The 23,600-nt window shown below is 48.8% G+C and overlaps 1 protein-coding gene across 1 annotated transcript in view; it reads left to right on the forward strand.

Annotated features, from left to right (window-relative positions):
- Positions 1-23,600, forward strand: part of GRIK4 (glutamate ionotropic receptor kainate type subunit 4) — a 417,047-nt gene that overhangs the window by 272,908 nt on the left and 120,539 nt on the right. Inside the window, exon 9 of the mRNA XM_026505548.4 lies at positions 2,488-2,541. Within this exon, the coding sequence (XP_026361333.2) occupies positions 2,488-2,541 (54 nt within the window). The remainder of the gene's footprint in view (positions 1-2,487; positions 2,542-23,600) is intronic.

Raw genomic sequence — 23,600 nt, forward strand, 5'->3', positions numbered from 1 at the left:
TGTTTTTTTTTTCACTTAATTATATGCCCCGCATTTTGCTTATGTCATTACATATTTGTCTATAAATACTTTAATGGCTGCATCATTTCTTCTCATATGGATATGCCATCATTTATTTAACCATCCCTTTATTATGGGAGGTACAGGTTGTTTTCAGTCTTTTGCTATAATAAACAATGCAAGATGCACATCTTTGTACATAAATCTTTATGCACATTCATGAATATTTTCTTAGCATAAATTTCCAGAAGTGAAATTACTCAGTTAAAGATATTCATGCTTTTAAGGATTTTGATATGATTTGCCAGATTGCCTTTTAAAAAGGCCATAACAATTTATACTCCCACCAGCAGCGTATAGGTGTCTGATAGCACCCTTGCCAATACTGGGTATTTTCATTAACAACACTTTTTTTTTTTTTAATGGCTGTGCTTTTGAAGAAAACTCTCCCTGTAATGATGATTATTAATTATTAGCAAGTGGTTCTGCTGGATGGACAGTAGCAGGCTTTCCTGAGACCACCTGTTGGCCTCAGCCCTTGTGACCTTGGCCCCAAGCCCATCACTGACCAGTGAGGCTTTGGAAACCGGCTCCCTTCATTCCCATTTGACTTCCTAGTGCCCCAGCAGGGAGGCTCTGCATCAGGCCTGGACTCGAGCTACAGGCTTGTTCTTGCCAGGCTTAACAGCACAGCCTTAGGGGCGCCCCAGGGAGCATGGACTCAGTGTGGGAAGCAGTGTGAGCAGAGAGCACACGGAGCTTCTGGGAGACTCGCCGTGCCCGTGTGAACCTGGCCCTGGAGCCTGGCAGCACTCTGCTGTCTCTCGATTTCAGAAGGATTTGCAGAGTAATCCCCTACTTTATTGAACAGCTGTTCTAGCAACAAACTTCGTGTTTACCTAGAATTCGGGTCCTAAAAACCAAGGCTCTCTTGTCTTTTATCTTTGGGCAGCAGGTTTCACAAATGGGGCTTAACCATCTGACGGTGCCCTCTCCCCGCCCCCTGGCCCCAGTCCATCCCTGTAACCAGGTTAACCGGGGCTCCCACCCGTCTAGGCAGTAGTGACAGGCACTGGCATTTCTCCATGGACGGTGTTGAGTATGCGGGGATGGGAGGGGGTGGGCGGCAGGCCGTACCAGCCTCTTGGAAGTGGAGGAGGAAATGTAGTTTTGCTTGGAAGAAGATGGGAGACCTCAAGCCCCAGGCCTAGAGCCCTTCTCTACTTCAGTTTCCATTGGAATGGTGGCAATAGAAGGACCCCAGACTGCCCTTCAAAGAGGGTTCCTGTAAGAATGCTCACAAAGTTATTGTAGCTCCTTGAGAGGTAAACACTTTATAAGAGGAAAATGTAATCACCCCCGGCCTTGTTTTCCCCTCATGCACCTCAACAGTCAGGACAAAAGCGGTTTCCCGGGGGCCCTGGGGCTGCAGGGTACATGATGAAAATCTGCCTGTCAGAAGGCATGAGGGCCCTGGGGAGAGCTGGGCTCATTATTCACCTGATCTGCTTGTCGGTTTCTGTGGCACCTGTCACGCTCAGAGTCGGGCCCACTGACGGGAGGTTGGTGAGGGGTATCTGTGATAGCTACAAAGATCAGACAAAAGGGAGGCTGTGCTGAAGTCACAGCCTCCCAACTGTGGGATGATGACACGCGGGTGTGCTGTGATCAAGGGTGAGGCATGTCACCAGCAACTTGTTCCTTGCTACTAATAAAGGACCGAAGTTTGCAAATGATTCACTTGTTTCCTACATTACTGCAAATTCAAAGGCTCTTATGAGTCTTGCTCATGTGCCTTTGACGGGGGTTGAATTAATTTGGGAATCGCCTGTAACCCACAAACTCTCCTATCTCTGCCTCGGCCCCTAGGAGAGCTGTCAGTACTTCCATCAACACCATGGTCCTCCGGGGAGAGGATAGTTAGGTTAAAAGGACTAAAATTAGGCTGCCTGGCTTTAATTTAATCTTTTCCCACTTAGGAGACATGTGATCTTGTGCAAGTTACAAGGCCTTTTGGTGTTTCAAAATTCTTCAGCTGTCAGATGGGGGGTGGAGGAGGAACGATATAACCCTACCTCATTGACTTACCCCAGGCCTGGCCCATGCTAAATACTGGGTACTTGGTAGCCATTGTTATTGCTAATAGTTTGGGAGATAATTATTTTCGTCTGTTTTATTATTTGCTTCATTTCCCTGAAAGTCATTTTGGTTTCCATAATATCTGGTTATATGCATGGGAATGCGTCGTGCGTGAGGACATCAGCTTCTATGAATGTCACTTCAGGGGTGGAGAGCAGAGTGGTGATGGAGATGCCCTCCTCTAGAGGCCAGTGTTTCTGTTCTCCATCCATCCTCTGAAAGTCAAGGGCAGCATGAGAACCAAAGGGTAGTGGGTCAGACAAATGGCAGACCCTGGGAGCCCTCACTGCTCATTCACTTCCAGTGAGTTTTTGTTTTCTGTCTAATCTCCTTCTCTTCCTTTTGCAGGCAGCTGAACTAGGGATGGTGTCGGCCTATTACACATACATCTTCACTAATCTGGTAAGACATTTTCACAGCTCACCTCCTTAGTATAGAGTATCAATAACTAGGGTCAGTGGGGTGTGATGGAATAAAGCCCGGGAGATGGGGAGTCGGGGAAATCAAAGCAGAGGAGCAGAGGTCAACCAGAGACTCAGGGATATTCTAGAAACATGGAAGTCCAGGAGCGACTGGGATTCTCATCTCAAGAATTCTTAGTCTTGGGAGGATGGGAATTTGGGGAATCTAATGCCTCCATCCAAATGCCACCGGCTACCTAGCACCGAATCCTCTGATGCGTGTGTCTCCTCTGTAGGTCCAGTCACTGGCCTGCAGTCCAGTCGCCGCATTGCCAGACCTTTATGCTAACTTGGAAGTAGGACAGCTAGGGCGTAAAAGTACACGGGTTAGAACACGGTGTTAGAACTGTATGCACCCACAGAGGCTGTGTTGGCTGAATCCTCCTATTTTGCAGATGAGAAAACTGGGCTCTGGAAATTGTACCGAGTCAGGTTGGAGCACCAGCTTTGCCCCACACCAACTGGGTGTCCTTCAACGAGCACTGAGCCTCAGTTTCCTTATCTCTAAAATTGGGGATAAGAGCACATACGTCATAGAGTTGCGGTCCTTTTGAAATGGCGTAGTTTATTCTCCACGGAAGAATTTTGAAGCTGTAACATATCAGGAAATGTGTACGGTCATTGTGAAGGATACACAGTCAGAGAATAGAAAGAACCTTGGAGAACTGGTTTTAAAAGAAATGTTACGACTTTTTACTTGAAACGATAATAGATGCACAGGAGTTGCGAAGATAAAAAGAGCGGTACCGTGTACCTTTAACCGAGTTTCCTCCGGTAGTTACATCTCACGTAATGGTCATACGCTATCAAAATCAGGATATCAAAACGTCCTGTCTGTCCATTCTGTGTAGATGTGCGTCAATCCCACTGGAACCAAGACAACACCATTTCATCACCACAAAGATCTCCCTCATGCCGCCATTTTATGGTCTCGCCCACCGCTCTCTTCCCCACCCTCCCTAACCCTTAGCAACCACTAATCTATTCTCCATTTCGACACTTTTATAATTTCAAGAATGTTATATAAATGGAGTCATGCTGTCTCTGACCTTTCTCACTCAGTGTAATGCCCTTGAGACCATCCACATTGTTGCCTGAATCAGTAGTTTCCTCCTTTTGGGGGCTGAGTCGTAGTTCCTGGTGTAGATGTACCACAGTCTGCTTCCCCGTCCACCTACTGAGAGACATTTTGGTCGCTTCCAGTTTTGGGCTGTTACAAAGAGAGCTGTTAGAAGCAATCATTCGGAGAAGGGGTTTATTTTCTTTTATAAATGCGTGAGATGTCAAGATCACTTAGCTCAGTGCCCCTCCATGCTGACATGCTTTTGAGCACGTCTTATGTAACAGGGACTAGACCAGGCATTAAGGATTAAAACGGGAATAAGACGGGGCGCCTGGGTGGCACAGTCGTTAAGCGTCCGCCTTCGGCTCAGGGCGTGATCCCAGCGTTATGGGATCGAGCCCCACATCAGGTTCCTCCGCTGGGAGCCTGCTTCTTCCTCTCCCACTCCCCCTGCTTGTCTCTCACTGGCTGTCTCTGTGTCAAATAAATAAATAAAATCTTTAATAAAATAAAATAAAATGGGAATAAGAAACAAAGCCTGCCTTGGAAAAACTCAAAGTACTTATTGTGTTGCAAAGTGGTAAATTCTATTAGACGTGTGTACAGAATGCTCTAGATCCTGGAGCCAGGGCTTTTGCTCCACGTGGGGTGGGCAGGAAAGGCTTCACCAAAGAAGGGGCCTTTAGGCTATACCCTAAAATAGGGGGGGACAGGTTTTTTTTCTAGAGAAGGAAAGGAAGAGCATATCCACATACTTGGAGATTTGAAAGGACATGGCCTGTCCAGGAAAGAGTGAGTCACTTCAGACTTATGGATCGCTCCAGGGGTGGGCATGCCAGTTAATGACAATTCACTTACCTATTTACATCCATCCTTGGAAGTTACCTATTTAGGGATTTAAGGCAGAGATCCATTCATTTTAAAAATCCTTGCTAAGTTAGGAAGCAGAATACAACGTCTACAGATTTGACTCTTAAATCTTAAAATGTGAAAGGTTCCGGAGAAGTTCCAACTTGCTCAGTCAGCATGGGTGATCGGGTGACCTAGGAGATGGTGCAGTGTCCCTCCCTGGATTGAGGGACCAGGTCTCCTGAAATGGCCTTCGAGGTCGAGGAGATGTCTGTCCAAAGACTCAGGCTGGGACCCTGTGGTCCTTCGTTTTCAGCTGTAGGTTTTTATGAATAGCCCTTTCTTGGGGCTGCTGTGGAATTTTTAACTCTGAAGCATCTTGAGGCCTTTGCTCTCGGAGTCCAGACATCTTAGAAGAATGGAGTGTGGCTTCTTTTCTGGCATAGGGACTCCCCCCATAATAGGCTTGCCAGAGAGCCATTCATCATTCCCTGTTCACCACCACCACCACAAAACTGCCCGCTCTGTTGCTGGAATTTTTACTTGAATTCTAGCATGCATATAGAAGACCACACAGATCATATGTGCACAGCCTAGGGAATGTTTTCCAAGTCAGCACACCTGTGTGAGCAGCACCCAGATCCCAAAATAGAACCCAGCCAGCACCCCAGAAGTCCCCCTCCCGCCCCCTCCTCGTTGCTACCCTGCAAAATGGAAAACAGAAGGAATTTCTTTGTTTGCTTGCTTATTTATTTATTTATTTATTTATTTATTTATATCCAGCTACTGCGGCTGTAAATCAGAGCATTAACATGTAAAAAGGGAGAAAAGGATTAGACTAGTCCCAGAGCAATGCAGGAGCATTTGCTTAAAGTAAGGAGACCACTGGGGGAGCCCGGGCGTGTTAGCAGAGCAGTAAAAGGAGATTGAAGTACGATTGGGCTCTATCTGGGGAGCCTGGGATGCAGAGGGGAGGAGAGGGAAGACGCAGGCCAGGGGCACCCCCACATTAGGCAGCCGCATCAGCAGAGGGGGCCAAAGGCTGAGCGGCAAGGAGGACCCGCAATGACTTAGCAGATGGAAGGAGGCCAGTCATTTGGAATGTGAGTTCCCAGGACAGTCCCTGGAATACGGTGGAGTTGCTTGGCTTGGAGATTTTGAAGAAAACATCCCCTACTCCCTCTTCTCAGGACTGATAATAATGAGTGTGATGTTGTATCCAGCGGATAAAAGCACAGGCCTATGAAGTCAAGAGACCCAGGTCAACGCCCCACTCTGCCTTATATGCTGTGTGGCTTTGGGGGAGTCTCACTGACTCTCTGAGCCCATTTTCTCATTTGTAAAACGGGGATACTAAAACCTTACAAGGTCATTGTAAGGGTAGGTAAAAATGCATTATAAATTGAAAAGTACTATGGGTTTCTAAAGCATTGTATTTTTTTTATAACACTGTGATGCTTTCGGTTTTCAAAGAGCTTTCTCCTTTTCCGGGGGCACAGAACTGAAGGAACTGAGCTCCAGGAGCATGCCTCAGTCAGAGGGTTCTTTGAACCTAGAATTAACAGGACTCACACACTTTGTAAGTTCACAAGGAGAAATCAAAACAGTAACTGTATGAACGATGATGGCTGAGTAATATTCAGGAAAATAAAAGGGCCATTGCAGAAATCAGTCAGTGGGAGGATATTCTGGAAGCCTCTTGTTAGTGCTTTGACTTTCTGGAAAGGACAGGCCTCTATTAGGAGGAAAGAAACTACTTTTTAAGTCCATTCTTCCTGCCCAATTGCCCTTGGAGTCTCGGAACAGAGAGGGAGGGGCTTTGTACAGAGAGAATGAGTTACCCTCCATGCTTCCCCCATCCTCCCCCCCCCCCCACATACAGATGCCACCAGACTTTAATACATCTTTATTTCTTCTCTGAATTCCTCAGGGATACCCACCATGGCCCAACTCTCTGATTTCTGCCACAGTCATGCAGCAGGTGCTCAGATTAGCTTTTTGAAAGCTAGCAGATTAGCTGGAAAGGCATGGGCCTTGGCATCAGGTAGACATGATTTAGAACTCCGGTTTGACTGGCTGCCAGCTGTGTGATGCTGTGCGAGTGACTTAACCTCTCTGAGCCTCGGAGACCTCGTCTGTAAGTGGACACTATTAATGCGTGCCTCAGGAAGATTGTATCCACATAGCCACTGGCTCATGATACAAGTTTAGTAAAGAGAAGGTATTGTTTTATGAAGTCTTATTTATGCTTCCCCTGGGCTAAAAAGAACAAGTGATACTAATTTTTCTGCCCAGCCTCAAATGGCCTGTAAAAATGGCTCCTATAATGCCATCTGATTTATTTGCAGAGAATGAATAGAACTTGGTAGTTTAGGTATTACGCATGACTGAACTAATCAGAGTAGGGTCTGTTTGTGTCCATTCTCATTCTTCATTCCCATCCAGGCATTAAGAAGGCTCATTGATACTTCTATTTTTCTTTTTTTGAGGAACTGCCATACGGTTTTCCAGAGGGACTGCACCAATTACGTTCCCCACCAGCAGGGCACGAGGGTTCAAATTTCTCCACATCCTCACCAACACTTGTTATTTCTTGTCTTTTTGATTTTAGCCCTTCTGACAGGTGTAAAGTGATACCTCCTTGTAGTTTTGATTTGCATGGCCCTCATGCTCATGTATCTGTTGACCACTGAGGTTCTGTTAGATCCAGTAATTCTACTTCTGGGTATATTTACCCAAAGAAAATGAAAACACTAATTCAAAAAGATATGCATACCCTCTATGTTTATAGCAGCATTCCTTACAAGAACCAAGATAAGGAAGCACCATAAGTGTTCATTGATAGATGAATGGGTAAAGAACGTGTGTGTGTGTGTGTGTGTGTGTGTGTGTGTGTGTGTAGTGGCATATTACTCAGCATAAAAAAGAATGAGATCTTGCCGTTTGCAACAACATGGATAGACCTAGAGGGTATTATGCTAAGTGAAATAAGTCAAACAGAAACAAATACTATATGATTCTATTTTTAGGTTCTATGTGGAACCTAAAAAACAAAACAAAAATGAACAACAACAACAAAAATAGAGACTCAAACATAGAGAAGGAACTGGTGGTCGGTCACCAGAGGGGAGGCCACTGGGGGATGGGTGAAATGTCTGAAGGGGATTAAGATGTTACAAACTTCCAGTTATGAAAAAAATAAGTTACAGGGATGAAAAGTACAGCATAGGGAATATAGTCAATAATATTATAATAACTTTGTGTGCTGACAGATGGTGACTACACTTACTGTGGTGAGCGTTTCATAATATATATTGTTGTCAAATCACGATGCCATACATCTGAAACTAATGTAATTTTATATGTCAATTACATTTCCGTGAAAATTAAAAAAAAATTTTTTTCTTCTTTTGAAAAAGAAGGCCAGTTGATTTAGGGCATCTGTAATAAATAAATCCAACTGACTGCTCTAGATTTGATCAGTTCCTTACCCATCGTAAGAGTTGGGAGAAAAATCTCTATCATAAGTCAAACTTCTAAACCTTCAATTCAGTCGACCCTCGGGACAGACATAGAGTTTTTCGCTCTTGTCGGGCTTTGCCAGCAGGAGAGTGAGTATGCCAGCCCTGAGTTTTGGGGGGCCAGGGGAAACTGAGACGGGAGAGGAAGTGAGCCAAAGCTAGCTGAGGCTGGCCAGGCACAGATCCAGGGAGGCCTGGACAGGTCCAGGGATGAGCCAGGTCTGGTAGTCCAGGGGAAGCCGAGGCCCAGTGACAGTGGGGTGTCAAGCAATGAGAGAGACACTTCAGCAAGATGGGAGAGACCAGGGTGCAGAGCCAGAGGACAGAGGGCGATGTCACTTGCAGGAAGTTTGTGGATATTGAAGGCACACAGTTACGGCAAACAGTGAACAGATGTCCAGCACTTTCATTTATACATCTATTTTTTTTAAAGATTTTATTTATTTATTTGACAGAGACAGCCAGGGAGAGAGGGAACACAGCAGGGGGAGTGGGAGAGGAAGAAGCAGGCTCACAGCAGAAGAGCCTGATGTGGGGCTCGATCCCAGAACGCTGGGATCACACCTTGAGCCGAAGGCAGACGCTTAAAGACTGCGCCACCCAGGCGCCCCTATACATCTATTTTGAAATGGGTTTTGAGGTAGTTTGTCCTGGTTTCAGATGTTCTGTTGGCAAAACAGCTTCTTGCCCTGTTTCTGGTTTTGGTGGGTCAGGACTCAGTCCCAGCAGAGCAAATCTCTGATCAGCAGGTGGGAACCTGAAGGTACCCGGCTATGGTGGGAGCCCAGGGCAGAGGATTAGTAACCTTACTGATAACTTTAATGGTAAGCTAGGAGCCACGGTGTACATTTGGTCAGAGATCGAGACAGGAACCCGAAGCATGCAAGTCCTGGCAGGAAGACCAAGGTGAGGGTCAAGAGTCCAGGCCCAAATAGGGGCCAAAGCAAGGCAACCAAGGAAATGACTCTTAGAGTCACCAAAGACACAGATGCACAGGCATACGCAGTCTGAGAACTGGTTCCTGCCTTTATCCAGATTTCTTTCTTTTTTTGTTTTCTGAATGTTTTTAGTGTGGTGAAGCATATGTAACATTCCATTTGCCATTTTAACCATTTATAAGTTTATGATTCAGTGGCATTAATTGCATTCACAATGTTATCCGACCATCGTCACTATTTCTAAAACACCCTAAACAGAAACTCTGTATTCGCGGAGCGGTAACTTCCCATCCCCGTCCTCCCAGCCCCTGGTCACATCCTATCGGCTTTCTGTCTCTACGCATTTGCCTCCCTTAGATATTTCACAGAAGTGGAATCAGACAATATTTGTCCTTTTGCATCTGGTTTATTTCACTTAGCACCCTGTTTTCTAGGTTCATCCATGTGAGAGCATACAGCAGGACGTTACTCTTTTTTTTAATGTGGTAAAATACACATAACATGAAATTGACCATTTTAACTTAATGTGGTAAAATACAGGTAACATGAAATTGACCATTTTAACTATTTCTAAGCATACCAGTGAGTAGTGATAAGTAATAAGTTGTGCAGCCGCCACCACCGTCCATCTCCAGAACTCTTTCCAGCTTCCTGAACTCAAACTTCACACCCGTTCAACAATAACGCCCCATCCCTTCTTCCTCCCGACCGCCGGCAACCGTCTGTCGCCGTGAATGTGTCTGTTCTGAGTACCTCTCGTAAGTGGAATTATACAGTATTTGTCCTTTTGTGTATGGCTTATTTCACTTGACAGAAAGTCTTCAAGGTTCGTTCATGTGTCAGCATTTCCTTCCTTTCGAAGACTGAGTGGCGTTCCATGTATGTCTAGACCACATTCTGTTTATCCATTCATCCATCAGGGGATACTTGGGCTCCTTCATCTTTTTGGCTGTTGTAGATAATCCTGTAATGAACGTGAGTATAAAAATACCTGTTTGAGTCCCTGCTTTCAGTCATTTGGGGTATACACCTAGGCATGAAGATGCTGGGTCATATAGTAATTCTGTGCTTAATTTTTGAGGAACCGCCATACTGTTTTCCCGAGTAGCTGCACCATTTTGGGTTTCCACCAGCAATGTGTGAGGGTTCTGGTTCCTCCATATTCTTAACCAATTCCTACTTGGTTTTATTTTTATTTTTTTTCTATAATCGCCATCCTCATGGGTGTGAAGTGGTCAGATGTGTTTCTCATTTCTGTTTGGAGTTTGCAAATCGAAAGAGGTGAGACCACATGGCTGAAGTTGGGAGTCAAGCTGATGAAGAAGCTTTATAATGAAAGAGGGTAGCCAGTGTATAAAAGGCCAGTCAGACCTGGTGAAAACCCCCAGGTCAAGAGCTTCCTAGCTGTGCGCCCCTGAAGCTCTCGGGGACCTCAGTTTCTTCATCTGTAAAATGGAAATAATAATATCCACGTCAAAACTTTTTGGTAAAATTAAAAATTAGCTGTTGATAACACTTTGGATCTGGTAAGGTAATGCCACCTGCTATACCAGATAGACCCCCAAATCCCTTGGCTTTCCACAGTGCAAGTATGTTTCTCATTCAGTCAGGGGGCAGCCTTCCATTATGTCACATGGAGGCCTAGGTTTCTTCTGGCTTATAAATAGGTCCTCTTAGAGGCCAGGAATGGGAGAAAACCATGGAGGACCAGACACAGGAGGACGTTACGGCCCAGGCCTGGGAGCAGCACGTAGTATTTCTCCTTCTGACTCCATCGGCCGGCCCTCGGTCACAAGCCCGCGCCTACCTGGAAAGGGGGTTGGAAAACATAGCCTACTGTGTACCCAGGCAGAAAAGGAAATGGGCTTGGTGATCAGTTAGCAACACCGCCACGTTATTAAATTATTAATCATTGTCACACATCTCTCTCATGTGTGCCGGGAAAGCAATTAGCGAGCTAAGCCCTGGCGAGTCTGTTTCGAGGGCAGCGGATCCTGTCTGTGGAAGTCTGATTAGCACCTAGATGTAAGGTTCTCAGCTCTCCCACAAGGGGAAGGGTCTGTGCCTCCAGGTGGGGCAGGCCCAGGACAGTTCCAGATTTGCTGAGCTTGTTTCGCGCCCAAGTGTGGGAGGGGTCTCTGTCCTCCACCCGGCCTCAGGCTTTGGCGGGGGAACTGCTGTTCTACACGACTGCTGGAAGTTTGGACAGAGGACATGAGGAATGAAGGGCCTTGGGGCAAAGCCCAGTTGGCCGCTGAGGCAGCGGAGATGCCATCCGAAGAGAGGAGGTGAAGGAGGAGGCACAGTTGGAGCTAATAAATCTGGAGGGATTATCCAGCTACTAATGAACCCAGGGAGATTTGCAATCACTGCCTAATAGAAAAGATAAAATCACCCTCATCTATTGTCGGCGGGTACAGATGGGCCCTGCGCCAAAACAAGGAGCTGCCGCCATGGCGGGGAATAGTGTTGAGATTTAAGGTTAAGGGTCAAAAGTGGTGAAGTGTCAGCGGAAGCAGGAGGTAATTGGGCACTGGAAGCAGGACGCTGTGCCGCCTGAGCTGGCAGGTGTTGGCGGCGGCCTAGCCAGCTGGATGCGGGGCCCACCCTGTCACTGTCATGCCCCAGGCAGGGCCCAGGACTTTGTGCTTCGGGGACCAGCACTGTGCCCCAAGGTCAGGCTGCCATTTGTGGGGTGTAGAGGGAGGCAGCAGGCACTGCAGAGATTTTCCCGTGGGGAATCTAGAGAGAAGGGTCCAGGCACTGGCTGTGCCATGTTGGAAGGCATGAGGAAGGGTTACACCAGCAGGAGGCGGCATCCTCTAGGGGACAGGCAGTGAAGCAGCTGTGCCTTCTAGTTACAGCCCTGCTGTGAACCCCCTGAGTGACACGGGAAGAGGGATGGTTGACTTCGCCAATACCTTCTACATTCAAGGCTCTGACATAAGTGCTTCTCCGCCATTTTCTCATCTAAACCTCAAAACCATTCTAACAGAAGGCAGTGTTTTATCCCCATTTTAGAGATAAGCAGGCTGAGGCTCATAAAGGTCAGAGGAGTGGAGCCAGATCATGACCTCAGGCGGGGAGCCCTTAACCGCTTCACTCTGTCGCGTTGGTCTAGGCAAGCTATTGCCCCTCACTGGGCTTCATGTCATCATCTGTAAGATGGGTTGTGTTAGGTGGTCTCTCAGGGTCTTTTCAGCCCCAGACTGGTTTTATCCTATACCCTGTTGGGGGCATTTCACTTCACAGCACCCTAGGATTGAGAAGGTTTCATGGAGATGGGGGGGTCAACCATGAAATTGGAGGGCCCACATGGCCCATAGGAATGGTTTCTGTTGAGCTAATAGCTCCTCCGATCCCCAAAGAGTAGCTGGGTCCCAGTGAGTCCTGCAGGATGTAACCCTTCTCTGCCCCTGTCTCTGTCTTGTTTGGGCAGAATGAATCTATGCAGCCAATTTTCTCCTCTGGGTTTATTTTATTGTCAAGCAGTCCAAGCCTATGTTTATTTTTCTAAAGGTCTATCAGAGACATTAGCCATAAGTAATTGAAATTGCTAAAATTATTACAGAAAGGGGAGCTGGGGCAGACAGGGAGGAGAGAAGCCATTGATGTCAGAGGAAGGGAGCATGCTCACTGTCTGTCCCTCTGGTCCTTGCTTCAGTAGCCAGACCTACTCATCTTTTGGGTCTTATTTAAATGTCACTTCCTTAAGGAGTCTCCCCCGACACCACACTAGGTTGGGTCCCCTGTGACACTCTCCTGGCATGCTGGGTCCTGTATTTTGTAGCATTCATCTCAAATGAGAATTCTTTCTTCTGTATCTGACCCCTCCACCAGACTTTCAACTTCATGAAGGCGAGACCAAGTCTGTCTTGTCTATCCCTGTACCCCAGGTGCCTATTGGCACATAGTAGGTGCTCAGTAAATACTTATTGAGTCAATGAATGGAGCAGTTCATAACAGGGTAGTGTTCTTTGACCAGGAGGGCTGGCCAGGTGAGATAGCTTATCTCCTTGTATCCAGTAGGAATTCAGCGCATCCCCCCAAAGCCCATGAGCACAAAGGTCTACAGCTCAGCCAGGAAGAGTTGGGCCCAGTGTCCCCTTTGCTGAGATGTCCCAGCACTTTCGTAGCCCATATGGTAACTCGGTCTAGTACGATGCTCTTCGTCCATCTGGGCTGGACAGACTTGAAAGTAAGAGCGTGCAGGACTCTCAAGGGTGTGTTAGTTCCGGATCCAAGAGACAGGTTCCAGGGAGTTTTGGTGAGTGGTGAGTGTCAAAACCTGAGCCCCAGGATTGGCACCAAGAATAATCATTGAGGTAGGAAGAGGCTGGAGAGTATAAAGGTAATCCAGTTGATTGTGCTGAGTGCACTGTGTCCCGTGGGGCTGCTTTCTCTCCTGACCACCCCGTGCACAGGCCAGCCTTGGTCAAGTGGCCTCTTCAGGCCAGCGCCTGACTCGTGGAGCCAGAGCACAATGGGCTTTGAGACCAAACTCTCCTTCAGGTTTTCAAGGTCGTTATGAAATTATCTGGTCCTGTCTGCTGTCCCCACGGCTTGGCACTCATGCTTGGGTGGGGACAGAGGATGGAAGCATGATTTAACGGAGGCAGCCAGGGCCTCAGATCAGAGAGGACATGAGTTCGAAGCCCGGACCTGGCACACATTCGATGCACATGGGGCACGTTACTTCACCAGTTGGAATCTTAGTCTTCCCTTTTGTAATAACAGTTCCTATAACATCATTTTGTGAACAACACGGAGAGTTTCTCATCTTCAGTGGGCTGCTAGTAAACATTATTCCCTTCCCTCCCTCCTTGCTCACTTCCCTATTGGGGATTTCCATCCGTAGACCTCAGTTTCCCAACGTCCTGCCTCTAGTTTTCCAAAACTCCAAAGCTAGTGTCAGAAACATTTCCAAACTGGCCTCTCACCTGGTTAGAACTACAGTTCCCATGGTGCTTGAGCGCCTTCGATAGCTTGCAGTCTTTTCTGAAAGCACACACCATACAGGTCCACACACACGCATACACACATACATTGCTACACACAGAGCTAGCCCACGGCTACAATCCATCAGTCAGACAACTTCATGGTGCCAGAGCAATTGATTCTAAAGTGTAGTTCATTGTAAAATTATTAAGTCTTTCTACATATTTCACCTTTATTGAGCCTTTTAGGAGAACCACTCTGCATACTGCTGTACACTTTGGTGAATAAATATGTTCTTAGTGTAACTAGGAAAAGAGTAATGGAGTGAATGAATGCTCTGCATGTGTCTGTCTGAGCCTCCAAGCTGCCCCCCCCCATCAAATGCAAACCCAGTGAGGTAGCAGGTCTGGTAGTAACAGATCTCTCCAGGTCACCCATGCGGGTACGCCGGCATCTAAAGGAGAAGCTCTTAGTCCAAAATTGTGCTCTCTGGCTGCTCACCCTCCTGTGTCTGTTCTCCGAGCTGGGTCACTGGTAGGGAGGGGGTGTGTTCAGAAGGACGAATGGCAGGGAGAACTAGAAGGAGATTCGGGAGGTACTGACTGAAGAATTAGTCTTTGCATTTGCGCTTGGGAAAACTGTGGCTGGCTGCTGGAAGCCCCTTGGCCCAAGTTATAGGATTATAAAGTGCTTAGCCAGCCATGATTTAGTGACTTACCTTTGCAAAGTGCTAGAATCAACTATACTTAGGCAGCAAAGATTTATGAAGTGCCTACTGTGTGCTGGCGGAATGCCGGAAGCAGCGTGGTGGGGCTTGGAGAGCTCTGGCTGTCAGTGCGAAGTGTGGAAGGCCAGAGGGGGGAGCATTTAGGGCCTCTGTGCGAGCATGAGAAAGGTTTACAGACATGGTTTCCTTTAATCGTTTTATCGAAGGATGGGAATGGGAGAGTCACATGGGGACAGAGGTAAGAATCTGAGTGAGAGCACGTAGCAGCGCTGGGGCTGGAGCACGGGGGGGGGTGGTGATCAGGGAGAGACGGAACCAGAGCCAGCAAAGAAGGCCTAAGTCAGATGACATCCCATCGGCCCTGTGGAGCTGCGGGACTTAGCCTCGGAGTCGGCATGGACAGGCCCAGGGTCTTGGCTTGGTGGTCCCACTAGCCGACCGCACGTGTAACTTTGAACAGGGTCGTCCTCCTACCCTGGCAATAAACTAGAGGGTCTCCAAAGACCTCTCAACCCCGAAGTGCTGTTGACTCCATGGACTGGACGAATATTTGGTAAATGGCTGAGTGACTTCTCCAGGCCAGCATGTTTTCCACGTGAAGGAGGTGACTTTCCTCCACGTGGCTTCTCAGTGTCCTCCAGTGGCCCCCACAGTCCAGGTCCCCAAGGTAGGGCAGCACCAGGGGGGTCTTTCACTTCCGCTTGCCCAGAAGGAGCCGTCCTGTCTCCCATGCTCAGCCCACGTTTCCTGCTGGATGGCAGGCCTCCCCAATCTCAAAATCCAGTTTGTGCCAATATGTTAATAGATGATGAGAGCGTTGAATTAGGGGACCTTTGAGAGCATCTAACTCAATCTCATCATTTCGCAGGGGTGGAGAATAAGTGGGGAGGGTGCATGACTCGCTTGAGCTCTCAGCGCGAGCCAGGAGTGGAGAGGGGCGGCCCCCTAGTCCACAGGCCCGCACATTCACTGCATCAGCACTAACCGAGCTGGCACCATGTCAGGGAGGCAGCAGTGACTAAAGTCCCGTCTTTGAGGAGGTCAGACTAGAGGGGGAGATAAACCCAAGTAAGTTATTGTAAATCAACAGGTTAAAAAAAGGGGTGATGAGGGCATTCACAGGGCATTATGGGGCCATCAAAGAAGAGGCCCCTGGCATAGCCTGACAGGTTCAGAGAAAGCTTCCTGGGGAAGGCTACACCCAGAGGGCCTTAAAGAATCTATGGGGCTTAGCCAGGTGGAGATGGGGGATGGGCAGGACATTCCGAACAAAGGATACGCACAGTTTAATATCTGAAGACAACATTTGCTTTTTAGCCGAGGCCCTAACCAAGGAAGTAGACAATGTGGAAAATTGTAAAGTTGGTGAGGAAGGTTATTCGGGGTGTGGAGAACCTTTCAGAGCCTTCAGGACGTCACACACAGGCAGCCCCGTTGCTTTACAACCATCCTGTGGAAGGCAGGAGAAGAGGGGTGGTGGAGTCCCGGGTGGACCTGAGCTTTCACCATGAGACACAAATGCCTGAGACACTTTGGGCTCCCTTGGGCAGCTGTCAGCAGTTGTCCCCCTGCAAGGTGACGGGCTCCACTGACTGAAAGAGAGAACCGAAGCCAGGGCTGCCCGGGGAAAGCAGTGAGATTTGGCCAGTCCTACAGGCGGGTGGCCCTGATGTCCTCATGCAGCAGCTGCTAATCCGTGTCTGACGGGCACGTTATTCTGCCAATCCAGAGTCTTCCCTGTTCCTTATGGTGACGCAGGCTCAGCCTGGACTGGCAGTGGCCCCTTCTCTGCTCTCCCTGACAGGTAGCGCCTTCCAAGCCTAAGCCCTAGGGAAGGATCCACTCCTTGCTGGAGAAGGAAAGCTGCTGGCAGCTGCAGTGGCCGTCGAGGGGTTGGAGGACGGTGGGCACAGGTCCAGACCCAACTCAAGATGCCCAGTGGTGTAGATTAACTTCAGCCGGAGCTCCAGGCAACCCTGGACTGGCCGGGCTCCTTTCTAATCCTTGGTCCACCTGTGTTATCGCCACACTTCACAAGGCCACTCGTTCCTCAGAGCTTCTGAACGTTCTCTCTCCTTACTCTGGATAGTGCCTGGTACAAGGCTGTGAACCAAGAGGCATCTGAGTCAAGCCACAGCCTGCCTGTCTGGGCTGGCGGATGCATGGCTACTCGCCAAGTCAGTGCGGGGCGAGGACCCTCCCGTCGGCAAGCCCAGGTAACCAAAGAATCATCCCAAGCTGCACTGGAGGCTTCTCCAAGGACTACCATATTTGAGAGATTCCATTTGTGTTCCTTCATCCACTCTCTACCCAAAGCAAGAGTCCATCTCAGCTGGGGCTGACGAATCAGTAGATCTGGGGGGGGGGGGGTAGGGGGGATGAGGCATTGTGATGAGTTATCCTGGAAGAACCAGGCGCCAGTAGCAGGGATGCAGGATCATTGAAAATGGAAATGACCCAATTAGGCCTTTATCCCAGACCTTGGGGTGGGGGGAGGAGCCCAGCACCTGGGCTTCGCAGTGGGCTCTGGTTTCCAAAGCTGAGGCAGGAGCTTCCAAATACACTTGAATCCTTACCACGCAGAGCAGGGGATGTGAGAACAGAATGAGTATTGCCAGGAAAATCAATGGAAACCAAAGAAGGCTTCGATAGGGGGTTTTGAGACCCTCGCAGAGGTGAAAAAAAACTGGTTCGCGTCGGAGGAGGCCATTATCAGACAACCCTCTGCTGATGTTTGACAAACAGCATGACAGTGAATGTGGGTCCCACGGGGTTCTCAGGACTAGGGTTGAGATATTTTTGTATCACCCATTTGATAGAAATGGAAACTTAATTGCTCCCTGTGTCTGCCCCACCACACTTACCCACACACGCACACACACTCTCTCATCCACGCCCGTGTGTGTCGCTGACTCGGTGCACCAGACTGTGTGTAGGAAATAAATTGAAATAAGAACTAGACTCTGGGGACTTCTCTGGTTCAGTATCTCTGGAAACACAATGGAAACGTCCCCCTCTGACTGCCCAGGCCTTCTGTCTAATAGAGCTTTGGGAGAGGGAAGATCTGTCTTGCCCTCGGTCACGAAGCTGTTAAAAATTCAGATGTTCCGTTAATTGAGTGAGAGATGCCTTGACCTCCCCTTCTGTCCAGTGATCCAGTAATCCCCCATCATCTCCGGCCAAGAGTCTAATCATAAAAATCTACCCATTTCCACAGCTGGGATTGTCGCAGCAGTCCCTGGTGTGCCCGACATCATTCCAAGCTCTTATGTTCAGGATCTCGAGTCCTCAAAATATCACTGTGGTCCGGTTCCACAAAGCTGTACAAGTGACCACAGAGTTAGCAGCTTAAAATAGCACCAGTTACTAGCTCACAGTTCCGTCGATCACGTGTCCAGCATGGCGTGGCTGGGCTCTCTGCTTGGGCCGAAATCAAGGTGACAGCTGGCTGCGTTCTCGTCTAGAGTTCAGGGGCCTCTTCCAGGCTCTTTTGTGTTGGTAGGATTCTTGTCCTTGTGGTTATAGGACTGAAATCTCCGTTTTCTTCGCAGCTCTCGGCTGGGGACCGCTCTCAGCATTCAGAGGCCACTCTCTGGTCCTCGCCTGTCACCACCTCTGTCACATCCCCAGCTCATCTCACCCACAGAGAACCTCCTTCTGTGCCAGGCCTTTTCATACTTTGAATCTCTCTGACTTCCTTTTCTGCAACTGGCCAGAGAAAACTGTGTTTAAAGAGCTCACGTCCTTAGGTCAGGGCCACCTGGATAACCTGGACCTTATATCTAATCATAGAAGTAGAACCCGCCATGGCCCCTGTCCTGGCGAGGGTGTGTGTGTGTGTGTGTGTGTGTGTACGGCAGGGTGGGGGAAGCTTGGGGGGCTTAGAACCTTAGAACCCTGCCTACCACATGTGCCAACCTTGTAAGTCCGTTTATTTCTTTTGCCATCCACCCCTCTCCCCATCCTCTGTGGAAGGATGGACAAGGAGGGTTCTAGCCAGGACACCAGGAAGAAGAGGCTGGAGAGTCTTGGGGCAGGAGGTGGCACATCCCCTGGGAGATGATACAGCCAGGTTCTCTCTGCTGGCCCATTGCAGGGCTCCATGCAGGGAACACCCAGCCCCCGAGAGAAGACTGAGAGCCAGAGTCTAGGGGGGAAACTGAGGCCACGTGGCACTGCTGCAGCTATCACAGAGGCGCCTGGTGCTAAGGAATTTGGGCCCTGCTGAGAAGAGTGTTTGGGATTTAATGAATGTTTGGAAAGCATAGGGAGTCTGAGAATAAAAGACATTATGGCAAATCGTATTATTATTATTATTACATTATAAGTGCTATTGTATTACAAGCACCATTAGGAGTAGCAAGTGCTGTTATTATTAAGCAATCCAGCTTCTCTGTCCCCAGCATCAAGCTCCACTCAGTGTCAAAGGCATCAACAGCTCAGTCACCATCTGAGGCTTCCCCCAGCTCCATCTTTGTGGTTCTAACACCTCAGGTTCACAGCCCAGCGGTAAGCAGGACACCTGCCCGTCCGGCCGAAGCCTCCAGCAATAACCCGCTTGGTGGCCGCCTCTCCTGTGAGTTGCAAAGCTGGATTTTTATCTTGCCCCAGCGTTAAGATCCTCTTGAAACCATGCCTGATGCTCTCTCTCATGCTTAGAACCCTTCCGTAGCTCCCCATGACCCTCAGGATAAAGTCCAGAGCAGTGTCTCGGGTGCTTCCCGCTGGGCTTTACCCTGCCCCAGTCCCCACCACCCACAGCTCCCGCAGCCAGACTGAGAGACTTGCAGTGCCCTGAGTGTATCACACTCCCTCGCTCCTGGGGCTCTGTGCAGGCTGTCGTTTCTGTCTGGGGAGCTCCTCCTCCCACCTCTCCGTCTGGCTGGCTCCTGCTCATTGTTCAGGCCTCGTCTTGCAACCGGCTCTCAGGAGAATCAACGGAAATTCTGATAAAAGGCACCACCTTCATCGGCACCTCAAGGACTCATACTGACCAACAGCCTGGGACTCGCCTCCCGCTTGTGACTAAGTACGTGCACCTGGAAGTGAGGACAGGGCTGGTTGTATATCTCGTGCCTAACATGATACGTATCCTGCAGGCGATGCTTGTATTTTTGTGGAACGAATGAGGTGGAAAGGGCCAAGATCTGGAAATCTCCTGTTAGGTCCATTGCCCTCCCCTGTGGGAAGATCCAGCTGAGAGCCCCGTGGCCTGAGTCCTGGTCCTGCCTGAGTCACATATGTCCTGGTTGATCCGGAGCACCCCCTGTGGGAGCCCATTGCTTGGTCCTGCTGCAGAGCCGTGGACGGGCAGAGTCAGCGGGAGGCCGAGGCTACTGTTTGAGAGCACCCCTCATCTTCCTCGAAACCTCCTTAGAGCCCTGGGGAGATGGGGATGGGGGTGCCTGGAGTCTCTACATGCCTGAGGCTAATGAGTTGGGACCTGGGAGGAGAGAGGTTTTGCACCTGGTACGTAGCCAGGAGGCCTGATCAATGGCTCCTGAGTGCGGGGGACCTCGGAGGTCAGGACTCGACGCCTGATGAAGGAAGCAGGCCTGCAGAGAAGCAGTTGCCCTCCCCAGCCCAAGGAGAGAGCACCGTGTCCACTCTTTCTCATGTCAGATTGACCCACAGAGGTTTGGGCTTCCCAGTTAGTAACCACTTATCGAGTCCCAGAGGCACAGAACAGTCTTCAATGTGCAAAATGAAGATCATCACAGCTGCTGGGGTGCAAGTGAGAGGGTTCCTCCCCCACTCCCCCCCCCACCTCTGCCTTCCTCTTCCTGGGAGCAAATGACCTGAAGGCTTTGGAAAGGTGATCCCACCCTGATGGTGACCATTAATTCATTTAATGAATGTGTATTGGGCATCTGCTAAGCCCAGGGATGGGGTAGGGTACAGGCAACAGATCAATGAACAAGACCGAATATGGTCTGGGTTTGAAGTCCTGTTTGGGGATTCACGTTGGGAAAGAAACGCAGAGAAGGGATGGGTCCCTGGGAGGAACGGATATACGTGTTTAGGTCACGGGGATAAATGAATAGGAAGCATGCAGGGAGAAGAATCCAGGAGATCTGGGGGCTGAGAGGTTTAGGACCAAATCTTCCATTAAATGGAATTCACTGGCAGGTATGAATTAGCCTCCCAGCTGCTCCTTTCTTCAAAGACCTATTCCACAAAAAGCAATTGCCCAGCCTGTGGAGAGCAGAGGCTTTGATGCAGATTAATAGACAGGAACCTGCGGAGGGCCAGGGTGGGGGTGAAAGGGTACCCAGCAGACCCTGGACTCCCGGTGGCACCAGGGCTTTCCTGAGAAAGGCTGAGAGAGCACTTGTGAGACACGGGTCGGGGGCCTGACCTCTGCCGTGCCCTGGGTCTCCAGGAAAGATGAATGGCTATAGCCCTAAAGGAGAGGCTTGTGAAGTCAAAGAAGAGCCTTGTGAAGTCAAAGAGGTCCATGGGGTAAGATGAGGGACAGCCTGACAGGTGCTTCCTGCTTAAATTTATTCAGTGTTGACTTTTTTTTTTAAAGATTTTATTTATTTATTTTAGAAAAAGAAAGTGAGGGGGCAGAGGAAGAGGGGGAGAGAGAGAATTGCAAGCAGACCCCCCACTGAGTGTGGAGCCTGATGCAGGACTTAATCCCATGACCCTGGGATCATGACCTGAGCCGAAATCAAGAGTCGGATGCTCAAACGACTAAGCCACCCAGGCGTCCCAGTAGTGTTGACTTCTTTCTCTATGTTGTGCATTAGTGTAAATGCTGGTGATGTGAGTGCATTTGTCTCCAGAACACCCAGTCTTTGGGAAGTAGCTTTGAACAAACTCCTATGATAAAAGGCTCTAAGTGAGGATAGGCATACCCATGAGGTATGGTGGTGGCCCAGTTGAGGCAATGGCCAGTTCTGCCTGGCTTGGGTGATGGAAGAGGTCAAGGTGAAGAATGAGCAGAGGGGTAGACAGGAATCATAGCATGAAAAGACATGTGTGTCAAACTAAGGAGTTAGTTTTTGCCCTGTTTGCCGTGAGAGCACTGGGAGGTAGAGGGACTCATGTTCAAATGTATAGTTTAGAACAATTCCTCCAGCAATAGCACCACGATGAGCTTGGAGAAACGCAGGGCTGGAGGAAGGGAAACCAGTTAGTTGGTCATCCAAGAACAAGCTGATGAAGATCTGAATTGAGGCAGAGGGGATGGGGATGGAGGGAAGAGGAAAGATTCAAGAGATGCTGACAATGTAAACTGTTCTCCCACGGCCGTGAATGTGTCTACACAGGAATGAATGGGATGGGGAATGTGAGAGAATGGAAGAAACAGAGGAGTTACAAATTCTGGACCAAATGACAGGTGGATAATGGTCACATTGACAGATAAGCAACCAAGGGAGGGGATCAGATTGGGGTGGAGGATAAGGAGTTCAAGTTTGGAAGTGATATAGTCTTAAGGATATCTTCCATCAATCTAGCTTCATAATAATGGCTTAAGAAATTGGAATCTTCTGGTGTTCTCAGTACTCCTGGGGTGAGAACATAAGAAGTTGTCAGTCATTAACAACCTTAGCAAAGGGCACGTGCGTTTGAGTTTATACCGTGTCTCCTGGTGACCTGGTTCTGAATACACAGTAGGGAGAAATGGGATAATCAGCACTGATCTTGTAGCCACAGGTCAGTACCCAGATCTTAATCCCATGTCTGTCTTTAGGTCAAGATACTTAACTCCTAGTCACCTTAGTTTCTTCTTCCCCCAAATGGAATACGAATGTCCTGTCCTCTCTGAGTGGGCTTGTGAGGACCAGAAGTGATACACGGAAGTGTCTTATAAGCTATGCCGAACCATGTCCACAGAAGTAGTTAATGTTATTAACTCAGTAATAAATTGATGTTTAATGATGGCTTGTGATTTGGGTGATGCAGCCTGCTGGCCTCCCCTCTCGGGCAGTGAAAGGCCAGGGCTGGACACAGAGAGTCTTGGGGTGAAAGCAGCCAAAAAGCCAGGGTGTGTTTGAAACACCACTGTTAAGGATAAAACCAGTTCTGGAGGGAAGGGTCTGTGGAGACAGGCACAGGCTGCCTGGGTCCAGGTGGCTAAATCCGGGGAGATTTCAGAGGTTGTCAGGCATCAGGATGGCACCTTTTAGGGGTTGCCCATGGACCTGGCAAGAAGGGAGCTATTGGGTCCTTGGGCCACTGAGGGCTGAGGGCTTCATGCAGGAGTGGAGAGGCTCGCCCTTATGGTACATCTGGTGGCCTCCGCCCCACGCTGTCTCCTCGCTGCCTGTTAACGATGCCTCAAAGTGCATGCAAAATGCATTCCTTGAGCAATTTTCATTGTTACTACTACTAATACTGGTAACTCAAGGAGTTCATATCATCCTTGAAGTCTACGAGTGCTTTTCCCGGGTATTATCTCTTTTAAGCCTCACATCAACACTGCGGAGTGTTATTTCCCCCACTTTGTACCTAGAAGACTCGTCCAATTAAAAGAGATAAAAATAAAGAGATTAAGCAATGTACAAACAAAGACTGGTTTTGGAACACGGGGTTATAGTGAGGAAAATCTAGACCAAATACCCAGAGACAGTATGTGACTTAGAGTGTTATAACTCCACACTGATACCTGCTCTGTCCAGAATAATTATTCTCTTAATCATTTAATTAAGCCAGCGAGCCAGCTTTTGGTGTCGCTGACTTTCTCTAGGCACTAGGGACACAGCAATGAGCGAGACAGCCCACAGGTCAGCAGGGAAGCATCCGTGGCTCAAATGATGGGGACCGTAGAGGGGTCTTGGGGATGGCTGAGGCTCTGGAACGTCTCACACGAGATGGCCACGGTCATGAAGCAGCATCACGGCCTTCTTCTCTCTGCACCCTTAGCCACACACATCTTCAATTATACCACCTTTATTTCCAGACCCCTCCCCACCTGCTTCACCCTGCTGTTTGCTCATATCCCTTCTCTGGGCT

The sequence above is a fragment of the Ursus arctos genome, unplaced genomic scaffold, assembly GCF_023065955.2.
Source record: "Ursus arctos isolate Adak ecotype North America unplaced genomic scaffold, UrsArc2.0 scaffold_22, whole genome shotgun sequence".
NCBI lineage: Eukaryota > Metazoa > Chordata > Mammalia > Carnivora > Ursidae > Ursus > Ursus arctos.